General features: G+C 57.2%; 1 protein-coding gene across 1 annotated transcript; it reads left to right on the top strand.

Annotated features, from left to right (window-relative positions):
• The first annotated feature begins 6726 nt into the window (after positions 1-6726).
• On the top strand, positions 6727-11226 carry IRX1 (iroquois homeobox 1). The gene is made up of 4 exons (XM_049767937.1): positions 6727-6999; positions 9573-10587; positions 10867-10933; positions 11162-11226. Exons 1-4 carry the CDS (start codon positions 6727-6729, stop codon positions 11217-11219), a joined length of 1413 nt encoding a protein of 470 aa, XP_049623894.1. The 3' UTR covers positions 11220-11226.
• The last annotated feature ends 8642 nt before the right edge of the window (positions 11227-19868 follow it).

Here is a 19868-nt window from a genome sequence, read left to right as displayed (position 1 = left end):
AAAACTTCATGACTGCTGTGGGTCATTTCCTTGCCTTTATCCTGAACCCTCAGACCCTCTTGCCTAAAGGGGCTGCAGGCACCAGGCTGACTCCATGCACCACCAAGGACTCTGTAATGAATATTTAATATAACAAGAGGGAAGAAGGCAGGGAGGAAAGGAGGAAGAAAAGAAGGGAGGAAAGAAGGAGGAAGGAAGGAAGAAAGAAAGGAAAAAAGGAAGAAGGAAGGAAGAAGAAAGAGCCCACAGAACTCCACAAGAAAAAGGACACATGCAGATTCCAGGAGAGCAGTGTGCGCACACTTGTGCATACACAATCACAAACACACACACGCATGCAAATGCATATGCTTGCTCAGTGTACATGTGAACGAGTACACACATGCCTAGACATGTGTACATGCATGTACATGTCTGCACACATGCACTCAGTGACCTGCAATGAAACTTGCCCCCCTGGGGGGCCAGTGGATTCTGAGGTTCCCAGCAGGTGGCGCTTATCTCAGCTGCACAGGTGACCAGGGTCAGCTGACCCTGGGAGAAGAAGGGCACTTGGTCTAACTGGCCAGCATTTAGGAAGGTGCCACCTTGTTGCAGGGCTCCTGACCCTCCCTTTCCCCCTCCCCTCCTTCATTCGCCCAGCCCTGAGAAATACGTCCTGATGGCCTGCTGGCACCAACTGTCCTTTCCCACCTCCACCACCACCGAACATGTAGCATCTCTGATAGGGTCACAATGGGCGTTATGGCATGCTGGGATGGGATGACGTCATGACAGTTCTTCTTAAGGAAACACACAGAGGCAGGTCGTGAACTTCAATCTCTCACTCCCTGAGGAAGGGACTCAGGGAGGGAGAAAAAGAAACAAACTTATTCACTCTCCTCAAAGTGTTACACTTCCCTCAAACAGTCACCAACACTATACTAATAGTAATTAATATTTATGTGACCATGGTCCCTGAGCTTGCAATTAAAGTCAATTATTTGATGAATGAAAAATTAATGGAAATGACAGTGAATTCAAGCTAGTGGTCTGTATCTTAGTCCCTAGCCCTTCCCCCATGCGATTTCTTAGCTGAGGTGACATTCTCTGTGTTCCCCACTCAGGGACACTCCCTCTGTACTCTGGTTGGACACCGTCTCTGTCCCTCACTCAAGGACACCCCAAAAGGGGACACCCCTTCAGTCTCCCACTCATGGACACCCCTTCTGCCCTCCATGTGTGCACGAGCAAACAGCACATAAGGTTTGGACAGACCCGGGTGTGCCAAAGCTCTGGCATGCTGAGAGCACAAAGCCAGTGTGGCCTATACAGACTGGAGCTTGCTTTAGGGAGGCCACAGGAAATGCCCCAGAGTCCAGACATGAGGGCAGTGGAACCTTCCAGACCATCCTGGTGGGGAAGGCAAAGTGTGATACCTTGACTTCTACTAGAGCAGAGCCCCAGGGAAGCCTCCTGGATCTTTCTGGAAGGATTTTCACTACAGGACAAAAACTAAACAGAGCATTGCATAGATAGGGCCATGTTTCAAACTAGAAGGATCACACATGCACACACATACATGTGCATAGACACGCATATAAACACACAGCAGATCCTGAAGGCAACATTAAGTACTAGAAATTAGACGATGCTCTTGGGCCAGAGAATGAGCCGGCTTGACCTCTGGGAGAGCTGTTCTCCAACAGAGCTCAGGGGTGCTGCACACACACTCCACAACTCTACACAGGCATTTATAGGGGGATATGACCAGGGCTGCTCCACACCCCAAGAGCTAAAACAAAGCACCGAACCTTCCTGCGGCACTGAGCCCTGTGACCTTACCCTTCATCTGTTGACTCTTATCAGAGGTCTGCTGCACTTGGCAAACAGGGCGGCCCACCTTTTCAACAAATAATTCATTAGGTAATTAAATTCAAGTGAGATTGCTCTAATTAAATATACACCGCTGTGGAATCATAATTTCTATGTGCCGGAGTTAACGACAAAAACTCACTTATTCCCACAGATGGGAAATATGAAGCTTTCCAAAGCTCCTGGGTCTGGATGGGTTATAACTGAAGCAGGGGCTCATTCCACCAAGAACGTGGGCTTAGAAGTGACCTTAGGCCCCTGGAGGCCTGAACTTGAGAATAGAGAAAGGAAGCCATAAAATCCAGGCAGCCTTTCCAGGGCAGGTGATCAGCCTGCAGTCAGACCTCTGGCACACACACTCCAGATCTAGGGACTCAGCAAAGGCAAAGCCACGTGGTTCCCAGGTCCATCTCCTGATGGAATTGAGCTGGGGAGGGTGCAGGTGCGTGCGTGTGTGTGTGTGTGTGCGTGTGTGTGTGTGTGTGTGTGTGTGTGTGTTGTGTGCTGCCACCAGGCTCTGGCTTAGCTTTGGCCCCGGGCTGCGTGCCAGGGCCTCTTGCTTGTCAGACACGCGTGTCCTGGAGCTCGGAGCAGACAGCTACACCTGTACTGGAGAATCTACACGGCCAGGCTGTGCGGGGCATTGATTGGGAGAGGGTGAAATACAAACACAAACTAATTAAAAACTGCATAATGGAGCCCTACGGGAACCAGGCCGGGGAAACAAAGAAACAGTGGTGCAGCTGGCGGTCGCACCTCTGCCCCCAAGCAACCGTCTGGTGACATCAAATTAGAACCCATGTCCCTTCCCCCCTTTATCCAGCGTACTTGAAGCCATGATGGAAATGAGCTGCTTAATTAAGGGGGGGTCATAAAATATTGACAAGGACGCACACACTGCCCGCCACACTGCCTGTCCTCAGAGTGTCCTCTGGATGTCTGTCCTCGGCAACCAGTAGAGGAAGCTGGGCAGGGGCTCCTGAGGCTTCTGGTTCCAGCCTATCCCATGAGGAGCAGAGACCTCACTCCTCGCACAGGCTTCTCCAGCCCCACAGGACCCAGGTCCAGCACCCTCAGTGCCTGCACTGGCTGCACAACATTAGGGAGTGTTTAGCCAAGATGGAAAATCAGAGGCACAGGCCAGGTTAACCAGAAGCTCCAACTCCCACCTGCCTGTCAAAATTCTGGGGAAGCTGAACGGGAGCAGCACTCCTGGGTCCAGGCTATTCCCCATGTTCAGAAACAAGTCCTCCTGAGGTTGGAAAGATGGGGCAGCAGGGAGGACATTTGCCTTGCACACGGCAGACCCAGGTTTGATCCCTGGCAACTCACGTGATTCCTGAGCACAGAGATTGGAACAACCTTTGAGCACTGCTGGTTAAACCAAACCAAAACAACACCAAAGACAAGTTCCCTTGGGTTCTGGGAGGGAGTGAGGGATACCGCTGCCAAAGCAGGTACAAGTTCGGGGGGTGTGACAGTCCCTAGAATAAGTGAGGGGTCTTATCAGAGCTGGTGGAGGCTGTAGGAAAAGGAACATTCCTCTCAGTGGGTCCAGGGTCAAGCCCTCAGAGTGAGCTGTAGCCAGCTGTCCACCTAGCTGGTCTAAAGTCATCACGGTTCAAATGCCGCCCCCACCATACGCTCCGAGTTCTCCAGGACTTTACCCTCCTCCTCTTTTGTGTCAGGGCATTCACATACATGTGCTTATACACATCTGCACACACAAATCTACATTTAAACCCACATGTGTGCACACATGCACATAGATATACACACAAATACACAGAGATACCCATCTATCAGCTATTATGCACACACATACCTGCCCATAGAAACCCAGGTGCATACTTGCACATGCCTGAACACACAAACATGCATAGGGTATGTTTATATTTATATACCTTTATATATAGTTATATACCCCACACATGTGCTGCACAGAGACACAAACATGTATCCTTGCATGTGTACTCATGTGTACATAAATGCATACATACATGCATACACATACGCATAAACTGCAAACACCCACAAATGCACACAGGACACACATAAACATCCATTTGTAAACATAGACAGACACATGCACACACCCATGTGTACATGCACAAAAACATGTGTGTACAAGGAAACATATGTGCATATACCACAATGCATATAGCCACACACATAGACATACACACACACTACATGCATGCATAGCGCAACACATGTACACACACACACTGGATGCTCTATCCTTGAAGTCAGGTTGGTGCCAATGGTCCCCGCCCAGGCTCTCAGGCTGCCAGAGCACCTTGTCTTCTCCATGGGTCCCAGGCCTTGGGCAGTGCCTGGCCAGCACGCACTGTTCTTCCAGAGTCTGGTGCCCCACCTGGCAGCCTCAGTGGACATTCAGTGAATTCTTATGGATGCTTGGCTATTTGCCTCGGGGTCCAGACAGGATGGGGCCTGAGCCAGGAGAGTGTGGGGTGCCCCTCCTCAGGTTGGGGTGCAGTGTTTAAGTGACTTCTCCCCAGAGGATGGGCAGCACCCCCACCTGAGGCCCCTTGCAGCCCCTAAGCTCTCAACTCTTCCAACCCTCTGGCTGAAGGGAGCTCAGCTGCTTTGGGGGCCTTTCTGACTGGTCCCGGGGCTGGGCATACTTTCTGGGGTTCTCTTTGGGGGAATGATGCTACCAGCTCAGGGGACACTACTAGGTCAGGGCTCAGAGTCTGTCTCCTGCTTCAGCACCTGGGCCACGAGTCCTGCGATGCTGCCTTCTAGAACTTTCTTTGTACTCCCACCCCCTCTGCTCACCCTGGCAGCTCCAATCCTTGGTGCAAAGTCTGGATGAAGACAGGGGATTCCAGAGCAGCCCAGAACAGACACAGAAAGGCTGCTGGTGGCTCATTATCACTGACCTAGTCCCCTTTGGCATGGGGCAGGAGGAACAAGTCCTGCTGTGTGAACCTCCCCACTTCTATGAAGAGGTGCCCAAATCTCAATCTTTCTCCTGGGGTGGAGTGGGCTAGGACCCACAGCTAATTTCTGACCACTTAGAGGAGTGACCCTCCTATGTCCGTATGCCCAGCTGGCACCAAGTCCAGGGTACCCATCCCATCCTGCTTTGAAGGGTTTGTTCCTGAGGCTGGATCAGAACAGGCCACCTTGCTTTCTGGTCACAAGACAGGATTAATGTCACCTGTGTTTACCTGTCTGCAGTACGGCAATGGGATTGGCCAAAGGCACAGCCAGGGCCACACACTGGGGTGTGTGTGTGTGTGTGTGTGTGCGCGCGCGCGTGCTTAGGGCAGAGTGCTGGAGTTTCTGGGGGGTGGGCAGGGTCCGGCAGAGGCTGTGGGCAGGGACTTCCCAGGGAACTTCCAAGGTCCCATCTGTGTTCCCTCCCTCCTGAGTGGCTTATCAGGGAAGAAGCAGGAAGGGTCAGGGGGCTTAGGGTAGGGGCTGAGGGTAGAGGAAGAAGCCTTTGGCTGCTAGGAACAGAAGAGTGGGGAGGGAAGGACTTGCTGTAATTAGTAATCACTATTATGGCCTTACTGGTGCTAATTACAGCGGAGGGGAGGGTGCTTGTCTGCCCTCAGGCTCCTGCTGGGGCTTCATCCAGGCCTTCCTGAGGCCAAGGGAAACCTTTCATAGCTTCCAGAGTGGGGCAGCAGCTATGGGGTGGGGGCACAAGTTTAAGCTTAGGGGCTGGGTACAAGTGGCTTCACTCACCAGTGTCTGGAGGACCCGGCCCGAAGGACCCTAAATTCCTGGATCCCATAAGTTATTTGTGAGTCTGGACTGAGACAGGCAAGTGAACCATGCATGAAAGGGGGGCTTGGGGTGACACTGAGGCTGGGTTTAAGCTGAAGGCCTTGGATCTGCGGGTGTTCTTCCTTATGCCTTGGGCCACGCAGTACAAGTGGGCCTGAGTCAGGAGCCTGTAGGCCAGGCCAGAAGCGGCAAGTGCCCTCCTAACCAGGGACGCCTCTACTGTCAGGGTCAAGCTCCTCAGCTCTCAGGATGCGGGGTGGGGGGTGGGGGTGTGTGGCCGCAGTGGGGAAGGGATGAGGGCCCATCCAGCCTTGCCATAGTATTCAAAGGCGCTCCCAGCTTCAGAGCTCCTAGCGGACGAGAGAGAGGCGCCCAGGCCGCGCTGACTCCTCGGGAGTGGACTAGGTTCGCGACGTTTTCCTCCCGCGGGAGGCCACGGCGCATCCTCCGGCCGGAGAGAAAGGGCCCGAGCTCGCCAAGGGCCATATAGAGGATTTTCTCCTGCTTCTCCCGCTAGGCTAGGGCTAGGGCCGCCCTTTCTCTCCAAGTTTGCATCACCAGGGGCTCAGCTCGTTCTAGGCTTGACGGACCGGAGCCCGGACATCAGGCCGGCTGGGTGGCGCCGCGGAGTGCGCGGACACCAGGGCCAGGCCGGGCAGACCTAGTGCGCAGGCGGTGCCACCCGAGTCCCGCCGTTCTGGGTCGGGAGCGCACGCGGGGCCGCGAACCCGCGAACCCCGGGCCGGAGAGCGGCTAGCGGGGCGGTCGGGGCGGTCCGGCATCCTCTGGCCCGCGCGGTCCCCGCGCCCAGCGCGGGCTCGGAGGCGGCGTCCGGACGGGCACCACGTGCTCCAGCGAGCGGCGGGCGCGGCGGGCTGGCGAGGGCGGCGCGCGGGGGGCGGGGAGCCGGGGCGGGGCGAGCGCTCGGGGCGCTGCCAATCAAAGCATCAACTTCAAATTGGGTCCGAGCGCCCCGCCGCCGAGCCCAGGGCGGCCGCCGCAGTCGGCGCGCGATCGCGGAGCCGGGCGCCAGCGAGCCGCGGGCCGAGGAGCTGCCACCGGCCCCGCGCGCCCTTCTCGGGGCCCGCGCCCCGCTCGCCGTCCGCGGACATGTCCTTCCCGCAGCTGGGCTACCCGCAGTACCTGAGCGCCGCGGGGCCCGGCGCCTACGGAGCCGAGCGCCCAGGGGTCCTGGCCGCGGCCGCCGCCGCCGCTGCCGCCTCGTCGGGCCGGCCGGGCGCGGCGGAGCTGGGTTCGGGTGCGGGCGCCGCCGCCGTCACCTCGGTACTGGGCATGTACGCGGCGGCCGGGCCCTACCCGGGCGCACCCAACTACAGCGCCTTCCTGCCCTACGCCGCCGACCTCAGCCTCTTCTCGCAGATGGTGAGTGTGCGGGGTTCGCGCGGGGCCGGGTGAGCCGCACTGACCAGGCCACACCGGTCAGCAGCTCGAGCAAGCTGAGATCGTCTTGGAGAGGCGGCGCGACCGACCCCGCAGTGGCCTGCGTGTCCCTTTCCCAGGCCCCGGGGAAGCCCGGATCCTTCGTGGCCCCGGCCCGCGAGTGTCCGTCTCGTGGGCAGCGCTCACTTCTTGGGTCCACGTTGGCCATCGCGAGCACCCGCGAGCGGGCGGAGTCGGTGCTGGCGAAGGAGCTTCGTAACAATGGGGTGGCCCGGGGCCTGGCCCCGAGGCTTCGGTCCGAGGTGGCGGATCCCCGCTGCGGGGGCTTAAGTCCTAATCATGCTGATGAAGTTGGGGCGAGGGGTAGCCATCCCCCCCCCTTGACGTCTGCCCTGCGACTGGCTCCGACTTTCGCTAGTTGCCAAAGTTTCGCAGTTTTTTTTCTGCTGGAGCGGAAAATGCTCTGGCCCGACCGAGTTACATACATCATGGAGGCGCTAAGCAAGTCGCTTCCCCCACCCCGTCACACAGCAGCCCAGACTTGCTTTCCCGGGATCCCCCCATCAACCCCGGGTCCGGCAAGTCTTGCGGGGAAAAGGGCTGCGAGGTGGCGGCGGTGGCGTCGCTGTCACTGTTAGGTTCAGGCCGCCGCCGGGTCGAACTGCGGGGAGCGGGTCTGCAGGGGCGGCCTGGAGATGAGGGCTCAGAGCCCGTCTGTTGTGTGTGTGTGCGCGCGGACGGCGGTGAGGCCCTTTTCCAGCTGCCCCAGCTGCCTTCCGAGAGGGGAAGCTGCCACGGGGAAACTAGACCCGTTGTGCACTCCAGGGAACTTTCTTGTAGCTTTTTGAGCGGGTTTCTCAGCGCGAGACCCCTCCGCGGCCCTGCAGATCGCTTGGTTTTTTTTGGGGGGGGGATGTGTGTGTGTGTGTGAAATAATACAGCCCCCATTTTGCTCGTGAGGCCCTTAAAGTGATGAGAGATGGACATAGTCGCCTTTCGGAAAGAATTCCCAGCAGAGAAGAGGCCCACACCTCTCCCTCTCAATGACAAACAAAATCACTCATAAATAATTGAGAAATACAGTTTGCAAAGGTTAGACCCAAAAAAGTTTTTTTTTTTTTAAATCAAAACACACAACGAAATCTGGCCAAGGAAATGGACTCCCGTTCTTCAGAGGGCTAGTCTAAGAAAATCTGCTTTTTCCCAACTTTGTTGCGGTCAGAAGTTCTCTCTATTCACACAGCTAGGACATCGTTTTAATGTGGCAGATGGTAATTTTCAAGGGAGATTTTGGGTAGGGACTTGTGTCATTGAAGAACCTGTGTGTACGTAGGTGTGAGGAGCCACCCCAAGACTCTGAGTTGACATTGTTGTGGGGGTGCAGAAGGGAGACTTTCGAAGTTGAAGGGGTAAATATAAAATCACATTAAAATTGTGTGTGTGTGTGTGTGTCTGTCTGTCTGTCTGGTCCTTGTTCTCTCCTGCGGGTGCTTGGGAAAGAAAACCTAAATCCAAACCCCGTTTCTAGGCCTAAATTCCCAAGCACAGTTTGGATGGGGAAATTTCAGAGTCCAAAGAGGCAATTGTGAGTGAATGTCGGTCAGGGGCAATTTATGGTAATAATGAGGCCTAATGAGGTTGTTAGAAAGATAAAATGTTATTTACCCCAAAAGCTGATGAGATAATTCGACTTGCTGTGTTTTACTACTGATGATAAAAAGAATATTGATTGCAAATAAATCAAGGCCTCTGGAAGCCTGCTGTGGGTGCTTCCTCTTGTCCGATCGAAGTCAAACTTCTTGATAAGTGGCCGGCCGGAAACCCAAGGAGCAGCCCTGGGCCCGTTTCTCCCAAGGCTTGGGCGCCTTGGTGTTAATATTTTACTGGTTAAGCCCTCCTTTTGTATTTAAAAAACAAACGGTGTTTGTTGTCTTTGATGGCAGGATTAAACTTTTAAATGCCCTGTCACTGATAGGACCCTCAAGTGTGAACGGCCTTTTCTGTGCAGATAATTCGGGAGCTGGGAGCTGCTTTCGTTTTAAATTGCAGATGGATTTAGACCCAGGGAAAGACAACAACCGGCTGGGGAGGTTCCAGGGCTCTTGCCCAGGCCTGGCCCCACCAAATCTGGGAGGGGAGGGAGCCTGGTTTCGTGTCCTTCCAGATTCTAAAGGGTTTTTACTCCCCTACCAATGCTTCTCCCTTCTCGCTGGTCTGAGCAGAACTTGTGTGTGTGTGGGGGGTGTTTGTGTCTGGATTTGGCTGTGGGTGAGATTCTAGGGGTAAGGTTTGTTGAGGGTTTGAGACTGATGTGTGATTTCTGGAACTTTTTCTGGAGTAATAAAAAAAAAAGATCCTTGAGAAGAACTGGGTGTTTATGTATGGGTTTGCTGGTGAGGATAGGGTAGCTCCTGAGTTAGCGCACTTGGGCCCCTTCCTGCTGGGGGGGGGCTTTTTCTTGCTGGGGGTGAACTCATCTCTCTCTCTCTCTCTCTCTCTCTCTCTCTCTCTCTCTCTCTCTCTCTCTCTCTCTCTCTTCCCCCCCCTTTCTGCAGGGCTCCCAGTATGAGCTTAAGGATAACCCCGGAGTGCACCCCGCCACCTTCGCAGCCCACTCGGCTCCTGCCTACTACCCCTATGGCCAGTTCCAGTACGGGGATCCCGGGAGGCCCAAGAACGCCACTCGGGAGAGCACGAGCACGCTGAAAGCCTGGCTGCAGGAGCACCGCAAGAACCCCTACCCCACCAAGGGCGAGAAGATCATGCTGGCCATCATCACCAAGATGACCCTCACGCAGGTGTCCACCTGGTTCGCCAACGCGCGCCGGCGCCTCAAGAAGGAGAACAAGGTGACTTGGGGCGCGCGCAGCAAGGACCCCGAGGACTGCGGGGCGTTGTTCGGAAGCGACACGGAGGGCGAGCCCGAGAAGGCCGAGGACGATGAGGAGATCGACCTGGAGAGCCTCGACATCGACAAGATGGACGAGCACGACGGCGACCAGAGCAACGAGGAGGAGGAGGACAAGACCGAGCCCCCGCGCGCGCCCGTCCTGGCCCCCGGCTCACCGCTGGCTCCAGCCGCCGCCTCTCACGCGCTCCAGCCTCAGGACTCGCCCCTGGGCCTCGCCAAGGAGGGCGCCGAGCCGGGCAGCACGCGCCTGCTGAGCCCCGGGACGGCCGCGGTGGCCGGCCTCCAGGGCGCCCCGCACAACAAGCCCAAGATCTGGTCGCTGGCCGAGACCGCCACGAGCCCCGACGGCGCGCCCAAGACGTCCCCGCCGCCGCCCGTCAGCCACGCGGGCGCCCCCGTGCAGCACCCCGCCTTCCTGCCCAGCCACGGACTCTACACCTGCCACATAGGCAAGTTCTCCAACTGGACCAACGGCGCTTTCCTGGCGCAGGGCCAGCTGCTCAACGTGCGCTCCTTCCTCGGCGTCGGCGCCCACCACGCCGCCCCGCACCTGCCCGCTCCGCCGCCGCCGCCGCCCCCGCCGCCGCCCCCCATCGCCGTCGCCCCCGGGGCTCTCCACGGGGACAAGAGCTCGGCCCGCAGCAGCCCCACGCTCCCAGGTACCCCCCTCACCCAACACCTCTCCCCAAACCAAGACTGGGCGAGGACGAAGGTGGGAGCAGGAGGGACCCACACTCATCCAACCCTGCCCAGAACCCTGCTCAGCACTCATTCTTGCTTTGAGTGGGACTCCAGGAGGTGGATCAGAGGATCCATCGCTAGATGCTGGATCCCGGGCTGGGGTTTGGGGGAGAGGAAGGGTCCCGCACACACACCCCTTCCCCAGGCAAGCCATCCGGTCTCCAGTTCTAACGCTCTGCTCCTCCAACTCTTGGCAGAGAGAGACCTACCCCGGGCCGACTCACCGGCACAGCCCTTAGCGTCTTTCCAGCCGCTGCGGGACAAGTGAGTGACCCTCTGAGGTTCCCCGAGGGAGGGAGGTGCGGGGGGCTCTGGGGCTAGCCTAGAGGCGGGGGAGGGTTGGGGTTGCGTGGGGCACATTAGAAGCCCACCCCCACCCCCCCAGCGCGCCTGGCCGGGGTCCTTTCCCGCTGCTGCCGAGGCGCACGCTTGGGCCAGGCCGCTTCTTAGGGCTCGGAGACTGACCCTTGCGTCCTTCTCTCGTCCCCGCAGCTCCCTGGCCCCTCCCGAGGGCGCGCCGCGGATCCTCGCCGCCCTCCCGTCCGCCTGATCCGTCCGTTGTCGGCTCTTACTTCTGCGAGGGGAGGGGGGAGGCCAGGGAGGGGGGCGGGAGGAATTGAAGAAGGGAGGAATCGGCCACCGCGGAGGAAGGACCGGACGGACGGGACAAGCCCGGCGGCGGCCGCCAACTCCGAGCCGGGCCGGGCCGCGTCTGCTGAAGAGGCCCAGCCAGTCCGTGGCTCCCACGAGCTCCCCACGCGCTCGGCGACCTTCGATTCGGTAATTGCCCCAAGTGCTGTGTCTTTTATTATTTTTTTTCCCTTTGCTTTCTGTATATAGAGTGATTTCAGATTGTACATAGCGCATCAGCGAACTTGTCTAAATCATATATTTTTGTCTAATAAACTAAACCAAATGGTAAGCGCGCCGCGGCCGCTGGTGTGTGTACCAGGCGCTGCCGGGTCCTGGCCCCGATCTGGAGTGTGTCGGGGAGCTGTTGCTGGGAGCACCAAGCACCAAGCACCAAACCTGTGCTTGTCCCTCTGGACTCCTGCTGTGGCCGAAAGTGACTCCTGTCTTCCCAAGTCCCCACTGGCTTCCGTCACAGACCAGTGAGTTGAGATTTTTTTAAGAAACGATTTCTTAACAAGTGGCCACCGGAGACGGACCTCATGTTATGTTTTGTGAAGGAGAACTTGGTGGGATGCGTCCGTTTCGAATCGTGTTGGTGGTGGTTGCGTGGGGGCCCAGAGGGTCTCGGGTTCGATGGCAGCGGATTCTGTTGGTGATTCCGGGAACTCGACCTCGGAGGCCTGCACGAAGGCAGCTGGGCCGGTGGTGGCTCAGGGCAGGACTGCGGGGCGCTGGGCTCCGGGGCAGCCGCTGCATTCAAGTGGGCGCAACCAGGAGGGGAGTGGGAATCGCTCTGTGAAACCCTGGCGGGGCAGGGCGTGGAGCAAACGGTGCTGGTGCAAGCTGGGTGGGCGCGCTCGGACCCGGGACCAGCAGGGGGGGTCAGCGTTGGCTCTTCCGACTGTCCACTGGGGCCCCGCCGGTGGCTTGGGGGCACAAAATGTGAACGGGCGTCCGGCTCCCTCCCGCCTGCGCCTTCCAGCCCCTACCCAGACTCTCAGACCCGAGGTGGCTGTTGGCGGCAAGGGGCACGGTGCGGCTGGGACAGGCTTGAGCAGCATTCGGGTGTGCCTTCAGCCCTCTCCGAGCCCCCTTGCCTCACTCCTGCGAGACTTCGGGCGTCCTCGCCACCCTGGGCCTGGGTGCGTGTGCGCGGCGGCTGGAGGACACTCAGTCGGGGCGGAGGCGGCGGGTCCTTCCGAGCGCTGGAGCCGGGTCAGGCCTCGGGCGGCCGCTGGGCAGTGGCCTCGCGGGCCTTATGGGCGTTCTTGGCGCGCCCTCTATGGGCCGAGAGCGGGATGGGGTGTGGGGTTTCGAAGGCGCAGAGGCTCAGGGTGCCAAGCTCTGGGTGCTGGCAGGGGGCCCTGGGGGTCTCCAGGGCGCGAACTTCGGTGCGCGCTAGAGAAACTTGCTCGCACACCGTGCACACCGTGCGAGGCGCGGTGTGAGGCTGAATCCGCAGTGCTGTGCATCGCGGACTGGCTGAGTCTTTTCTTTGAAAGGGGGGGGGGCTCCCCTCCCAAGTGTTTTTCTCCCCCATACTCTGATGCTGCAAGGGGTCCCACAGACCCTGAAATAGCAGCGCCTGAACAGCCCATCTGTGTCCTTGAGGAGACCGGAGGGCAGGCAGCCTCACCGAAAATAGGTTCCCTCCACTACTGAAGTTCTGTGCTGTGGGGGTGTCTGGAGGGCAGACAGGGGTCCTTTGTCCTGCCCCTCCCAGAGGGACAGTATTTTCAGGTTCTTCCTCTAGAGTGCCATGTTTCTGGGGGACCCTGCCTTTTTGTGAGTGAGCTGCAGAGGGCCCCTCGAAGTGTGGTCTGACACGAGAGATCGGTGGGGCCTGGCAGGCAGGTATCCTGGTTGGGCTCAGGCCTCTCAATGCCCAGATGCATTAAATGTATGTCCTGGATGTGAACCCCCAACCCCAGCAGTGTTTAATGTGCTGAAATATGGGAGGCAGGCAGAAGAAACCCCTCTTTTTTCTCCCGCTTGTGCTGACAAACTTGGCCCTGGGATTCTGTGTGTCAAGTGCTCTTGGCAGGTTATACAGAGAGTGGCTGAACCCTGAAAGGTAGGGACTTGCACCCCTACAGCTAGAGACAGGCCCCTCCTCCTGGGAGAGAGATCCAGGAAAGAGAGAGCACTCTGGTGTTGGGGTGGTTCCACCATCCTGAGCTCCTGGCTTAGTTCTGCCCGCTTTTGCCTTCCTTGTAGTTCTGGGGTGTAGTAAGGGCTGCACCCCATCTTGGACCTACTGAGTCTCTGAAGCTGCCATATAGCCCAGCCCCCTTCATCAATTCCCATCTCTGTACATTTATCTTGGCACACTGTGGAGAATTCCTATCCATATCTGGGCTTACACTGGTGACACTGATGAATGTAACCTCGCCGTGGCTCTGAGGGGCTGGCTGGTCGTGGATGTGACCCTAGAAAGTTCCTTTCCTTGTGCACATCTCCCCTAATCCCCTCCTGTGGGATGGCTACACACCCCTATTTTCCCAGCCATCATCTCTGCTTCCCTTCTGGAAGGTTCCAGGTGGGCAGGCTGCAGGTACTTGGATGGATGGTCATGGATCTCAGTGTACTTAAGAGCAGCACCTCAATCTGTCCTGGAAATGAGGCTCATTGGGAAGGGGACACTAAAGGCAGATTCAAGGGCTGCTGGGCCTGAGGGGGGCACCAGCTAGGTTGGGGCTTCTTGTCTGGGATCTGTGGGGACACTATCTCAGAGATGGTTTCTGCAGGGTTATAAAGTGTGATCCACAAGGGCCTTAAGCCCAGGTGGGGCAACAGGCAGTTCATGCAAAGTGGAGGAGCTGAGCCCCAATGTCTGCATTGAGTGTTGGTCTGTGTGCGGCTGAGCTCGAGGTTCTGGAGAAGCCCGGCAGAGCAGTAGTGACCTTGGGTTGTGGGTTCTAGTGTGCTCCAGCAAGGGACTCAATGAGGGCCTCTGTGGGAAGCCTGAGGCTGCCCACTGGGGGGCTCCGAGTCCCCAGCTAATCACAGTAGCTTCCCAGGCCTGCAGTTGTCTGGGCTATGATCTCCCTCTGGGCAGGAGATGGCAAAGTTTGGGTCCAGGGAAAAGTGTTAGTTACATTCCACACAGGCAGAGGAACAAGAACACAGCTGACTGTTCTGCCTTCTTGTGGAAGGAGCCTGCACCCTTGCAGCCAGCAGACAGGGTGGGGAGGTCCCTGGAACCCCCAAATTCTGGAATTTCTTTCCATCCTAATGCTGAAGCCACCACTGGTGGTGGGACTGTGGGACTTGATTTAGGAGGGTCTGATGGCTCAGGATCAGCAAGTACATGGTGGGGGAGAAAGAGCAGAGGGGGTAGAGATCCCACAGCCCCTGCCCTCTCAGGCCAACCTGCTCCCTATCACCCCTAAAAGTGCTATTTGCTGCCAGCTTCTGCCTACAGAGACCCTGGGGTTGCTGCAGCAAATGCGGGGCAGAGCTGGGGTGCACAGGGCGTCAAACCCGGTGGAGATGGCCCAAGGAGCAGGCGTGGAATCAGTCCAGGAGAGGAGCGTGAAGCTTCCCTCATGGCATGTGCCCCGTGTCCCGTCATGGTATCTGGGGATATGAGTGGCTCCTGGAGGGACCTTTGCTCCACTGGGCTGTGGCCGCTTTCGAATCTAGCAAGGCCCTGTGTGTGTGTGTGGGGGGGGGGGCGTCCTGCAGGATTGTGAAGACCCCTACGCTGCTCGTTTCTACAGGTGACAGTCTCAGGATGGCTCTGGTCTTGCTGGGATCCGGTCAGTGTTGCCTGAGCTCCAGGCTGAATGGTGAGGCCCAGGCCAGCACAGCAGAGCCTGGCTTGCAAACACCCCCCGACACACACACACACACCTCCATGGATTCCAGCACATTCTCAGAGAAAAAAGTCAATAATAATGGAATAGCTGAACGCCTCCTTCTCTGCAGACTAGCAGCACCTAAACAGACCCCTTCTAGGCTCTGCAGGGATGTACAGGGGTGTGTGTGTGACAAGGGAGGGTGGAGGTTGGATGGAGATGCAGGCTTGCCTGCCCTGTCCTGGGTGCTGCTGAGACAGGGAACCGTGCTTCCCACCTCTCAGGAGTGCGACTCACCCCCAAGTGCTACTCTCTGAGTCCCCTCCCTATCCAGCTCGTCTCTAGCCACTGTGGTTTAGGGGCACCTCCAGAAGGCCCTACAAAGCAGGCGGCCCTGGGTCTGACAGTGCATTCATCCATCCGTCCGTCCCACAGCTGGCCAGCAGAAACCGTGCTGCTGGTTTGCTCACGTTCCCGCATCATGTGGGCAGCAGAAGGTAAAATCAAAGCTGCTGTCCTCCCTCCTTTTCCTCCTCCTGAGCGTTGTTTTCCACCACTGTGGCCATTCCCTTCAGTTCCATGAACCAATACAGCCACGGCCCCTGTTTGAGTTGATATATTAATATTTACTAAGGATTTGCAAGGTCGGGGCTAAATGTCAGCAGATTGCTGGGCCAGTTCTGCAGGGAATAATTAAAGCAATCTCAGCGGTCCGGCTTCCTTACATCTTTATTAATCTTTTTCCCCCCTTCCCCACCTCAAAGAGCCCGTTGAAATATTGCTTTTGCCACCTGAGTGAAGATTCCGGAGGAGTTCACAGGGAAGCAGCGTGTGGGCAATGCGGCTGGCTGTTTGTTGGAGGATTGCTGGCGGAAGAGGAGAGGCGAGAGAGGCCGGCCACAGCGTGCAAATCACCGCCTCTCTCTCTCTCTCTGGTCTTCCCTCCTTATTTGCCAAGCACAACCCCACCTACCCCTGCTTGGCTCTACCCAGGGGCACCCCTGGCCGAGCCACCTTGCAGTGGGAGTGGGGTTGCCCGTCTGGCACACATGTACAGTGGGCACTGGAGTCCAAGTCGGGCGATTCTCTTTAATAAGCTTCCTAATTAGCACTGGGATGCCTCATTACAAGCCATCGCCTGTAGCGGTCCTGGGCCAAACAGCCGCTGCAATCTGATTTATTTTTTATCAGGCAGCCTGCACTGTCTGGAGTTTTTGTTTGTCTAACTGGGGCTCGGCAAGGGCCCCCCATGTAAAAATACCACCAGGAAATTAATTGCTTCTGTGCATGTGGACGGGCGGCCCCTGTGCCCTGCGGATGAGGATACTGTCGTTCTGTCTGCTGCTCTGCTGGGGGTTGTGCAAACACCTATCAAGCCCACGCTTATGCTGGTGGCCTGCGAAGCATGGCTGAGAGCCGTCCGTCTGGCCCCTTCTGGGGCGCTGCTTCCTTCCTGGCTGCTCTCGCCCTCAGCCCTGTCTCCTCAGCTTGGGTGGCTGCTGCTGCCCTTGGTGCCCGGTGGGAGGAAGATGTCCTATCCCGCAGGCACATCTCAGTGCTGTCTGCCTCAGCACCAGCCGGCCCCTGAGAGATCTGGTGGGCCGAGGTTCGATGGGCCTATCTGCCCTCCACTGCCAGAAGGGACTGTCAAGGTCTCACGGCAACTCTGGTGACTTAAGCCACTGTGTGTAGGTGTGTGGATGTACATGTGTGCAGTGTGGACATACATGAGTTTTCTGTATGCAGTGTGTGCAGGTGTATTTGTGTATGTGAGGTTTGCATGTGTGCACAGGTTGTACATGCCTGTGTATACACATGTGTACAAGCATGTGTTCATGTGCTTTTATGTGCATGAATGTCTGCTGTGTTCATGTGTATACGCAGTGTATGTGAGTACGCCCATGTATATGCATATCTAAATCTGTTTGTACCATGTTCATACATCCATGTGTATCTTCACAGCATGTATGTCTGTCCTAATGTGCTGACCTATTTGTGTGCACACAGTGCCCATGCCTGCTCATGTATGATGTGACAGGTTTCAGGTGGCATGTGCCTGTGTGCGTGTGTCACATGTGAGGAGCCTCGTTTGTCGCTTGCCCCTCAGTGCTCCTCAGTGAGGCATCATGAGCTGCATCTCTACTCTGTCAGGCCTGATGGTGGCCTCAGTTCTTCAGAGACCATACGTGGCATCTCTGAGCTGACATCAGGAACTTTGCTGCCCATTAGCTGGAGCTGGTGCCTGGCTCTGTGGCCACCATTTGTGGAGCACCTGTGGCCTGTGATGAGGATGATCCTGACCCAGGACAGGCACTTGGGGCCCTTCCAACCAGCTTGATTTTCTGGCAGAGCTTCCTGTCTGGGGCCCAAGGCCTTCCTCTGTGGCTCAACTCCTCCCTCCTCGGCCCAGGCTCCTCCCTCCACAACCCAGAGGCCTCCCTCCATGGCACTGGTACCTCCCTCCACAAACTCTGCCCTCTGACCCTATTCAAGGTGATGTGGAGCGTCTGCTTTTGCCCCTGAGGATCCAGTGCCGCCACCCTCTGTGGGAAGAGCAGAGCAGAGCAGCAGAATGTGCTGCAGCAATGCCATCTGAGGGGGCATAGCCCAAGTGGTGCAGCATTGAAGTGTTTCCCCCACCAGCTCCCGTCACGACAGCAGCGTCAGGGTCTCTGAGACAGTGGGAATGACCATGAGCTGCTCCCCACTGCCTGACACACATGATGTCTCCCTGGGAGTTGCATAATGAGCCGTGTGAGAGCCTGTGGGTGCCAGTGCCGAGCAGGCCTGTGGAGTTTAGGGGTGAGCTGAGGAGAGCAGCCAGGGCAGGGCCTGATGGGTGCACAGTTTGGTGTTTTGAAGAGTTACCGAAGGGATGTGATGGGGAGAGCTGCCCACACCTTGCGAGGGACCGAGCAGGAAAATGCTGATACCCCACCATGGCTGCAGCCCGGCCTGGGAACCTACATTCAGTGCTAGGATCCTCCACTGAGAGGTTTCTGAGCTATAGAAACCCTCTTCCAGTGTTGCCTGGGTGGAGCTACTCATGGACCCCACCTGGGTTGTTAGCTTTGAGCTTCCACATCAGGGTTCGCATTGCCACAGAAATGACTCCTCGGGATGCCCAACTAGTCCTGTTCCCCATGGGGACAGCTGCCTCCAACAGCAAGCTGCCCCCAGAGTGGGTGAGGCTGGGACCTGCCAGAGGGAAGCTGTGCCTGTCCTCTGCCTGACTGCAGCCCAACCGACATGCTCTCTGAGGGAGTCCGTGATGTTGGCCTACCATCAGCTGAAGAATTTCTCATTCCACTGCATGGTGCTGCGGGAGCACCAACACAAGACCTGATGGGGACCAGATGATGATGTCCTTCGGCAGCCTGGCACCTCAGGGCCCTGTGCTCTTGGGCTCAGGGCCGCCCTGCTACCACTACCGCCCCCTCCAATGCAGGGAAAGTCCCACAGAACCAGATCTCTCACTGGTCTCCTGGCACCTTCTGTAAGAACAAGGACTCACGTCTGTTCCACGTCCCAGGTGTGTTGTGACCTCCAGATCTCAAAGCTGGACACAAGCAACTTTGCAGGCTAGAGATGAAGCACCACCCCCACTTCGGGGCATGTGTGGCCTGATTCTGGGCCTGCAAGGCTGCCTGCGACCCTTGCTGTGCAGAAAAGGCCAGTGGCCAAGGCTAGCCCTCTGAGGAGCCAGTCATGTTGACCAACATGAGCTCACTCTGACTTGGGGCTGGACCAGGCAGAGCCAGGTTTAGGCTAGTTCTCACCTGATGACAGACCCAGCCGCCCAATGGATACGTGGGGAGAGGGACTCAGAGGTCCACAGCAAGGGTTGGGGTTGGGGGAAGTAGAGGGGCTTTGGAGGAGTTGGGGAGTACTTAGAGTGGAGGGGTAGGGAGCATTGAGAGTAGAGAAGTAGGGAGCAGGAAGAGTGATCCTGCAGGACTTGGCCTGCCTACTCTGAAGCATCTCCCCATGGTGGTACTGAAGGGGCAGGGAAGCCCATGTTTAGGGCACTTCTCGTTCCACTGCTTGGTGTTGTGGGAGCACCAGCACAGGACCTGATGGGGACTAGAAGATGATGTCCTTCGGCAGCCTGGCACCTCCAGGCCCTGTGCTTTTGGGCTCAGGGCAGCCCTTCTACCGCTATCACCCCCTCCATGTTACTCACACGCATGCATATGTATGCACGTGATGTCATCCAAAATGACATGCATTTGTGTACAGTGCTCCCACATACGCACACACATGCTAATTGCATGTGGTACATGTATACCTTGCACTACTTAGTGCTCCCGAGTATACACACATGGTCCACACGTGATGTGTGTGTACCTTACCCAAAGTGAGAGCACAAATACTCCATCTCTGTACCCGCTGGCCAAGTGTGTGCCAGGTGATGACAGGTTGCAAGGTGCCTTCCAGAATATCGTCCTGGGCTCTGCATCTCCACGTCTCCATGTACCTGTATACTGTGTCCCTAAACATGCATGCACACACATGCATGCACATATGCAAACACATGCTCACACCTGCTTCCTCTAGAGTTCTGCGCAAAAGCAGCTGGAATCTCGACCTGTGCCTCCCATCTGGAATCAGGCTGAGCTGTTGCAGGACCCAGCCCCAGAGTAAGTAGCCCAAGAGCTTGGTATAGGATCTGTGGGTGCTGGTGAAGCTGAACTCGGCCCCTCTCTGCCTTTGGCTGTATACGGGGATATCAGGGTCCCCAGCACAATGCCAGGCGGGATGCTGCC

The sequence above is a fragment of the Suncus etruscus genome, chromosome 2 (assembly GCF_024139225.1).
Source record: "Suncus etruscus isolate mSunEtr1 chromosome 2, mSunEtr1.pri.cur, whole genome shotgun sequence".
Lineage (NCBI taxonomy): Eukaryota > Metazoa > Chordata > Mammalia > Eulipotyphla > Soricidae > Suncus > Suncus etruscus.
The sequence above is the reverse complement of the archived record's forward strand: the minus strand, read 5'-3'. Positions and strand labels throughout refer to the sequence as shown.

Coding starts and splice junctions, on each gene's coding strand:
- IRX1 (XM_049767937.1), top strand. CDS start 6,727: ATGTCCTTCCCGCAGCTGGGCTACCCGCAGTACCTGAGCGCCGCGGGG. Junction 7,000..9,572: donor TCAGCCTCTTCTCGCAGATG/GTGAGTGTGCGG, acceptor CCCTTTCTGCAG/GGCTCCCAGTATGAGCTTAA. Junction 10,934..11,161: donor TTCCAGCCGCTGCGGGACAA/GTGAGTGACCCT, acceptor TCGTCCCCGCAG/CTCCCTGGCCCCTCCCGAGG.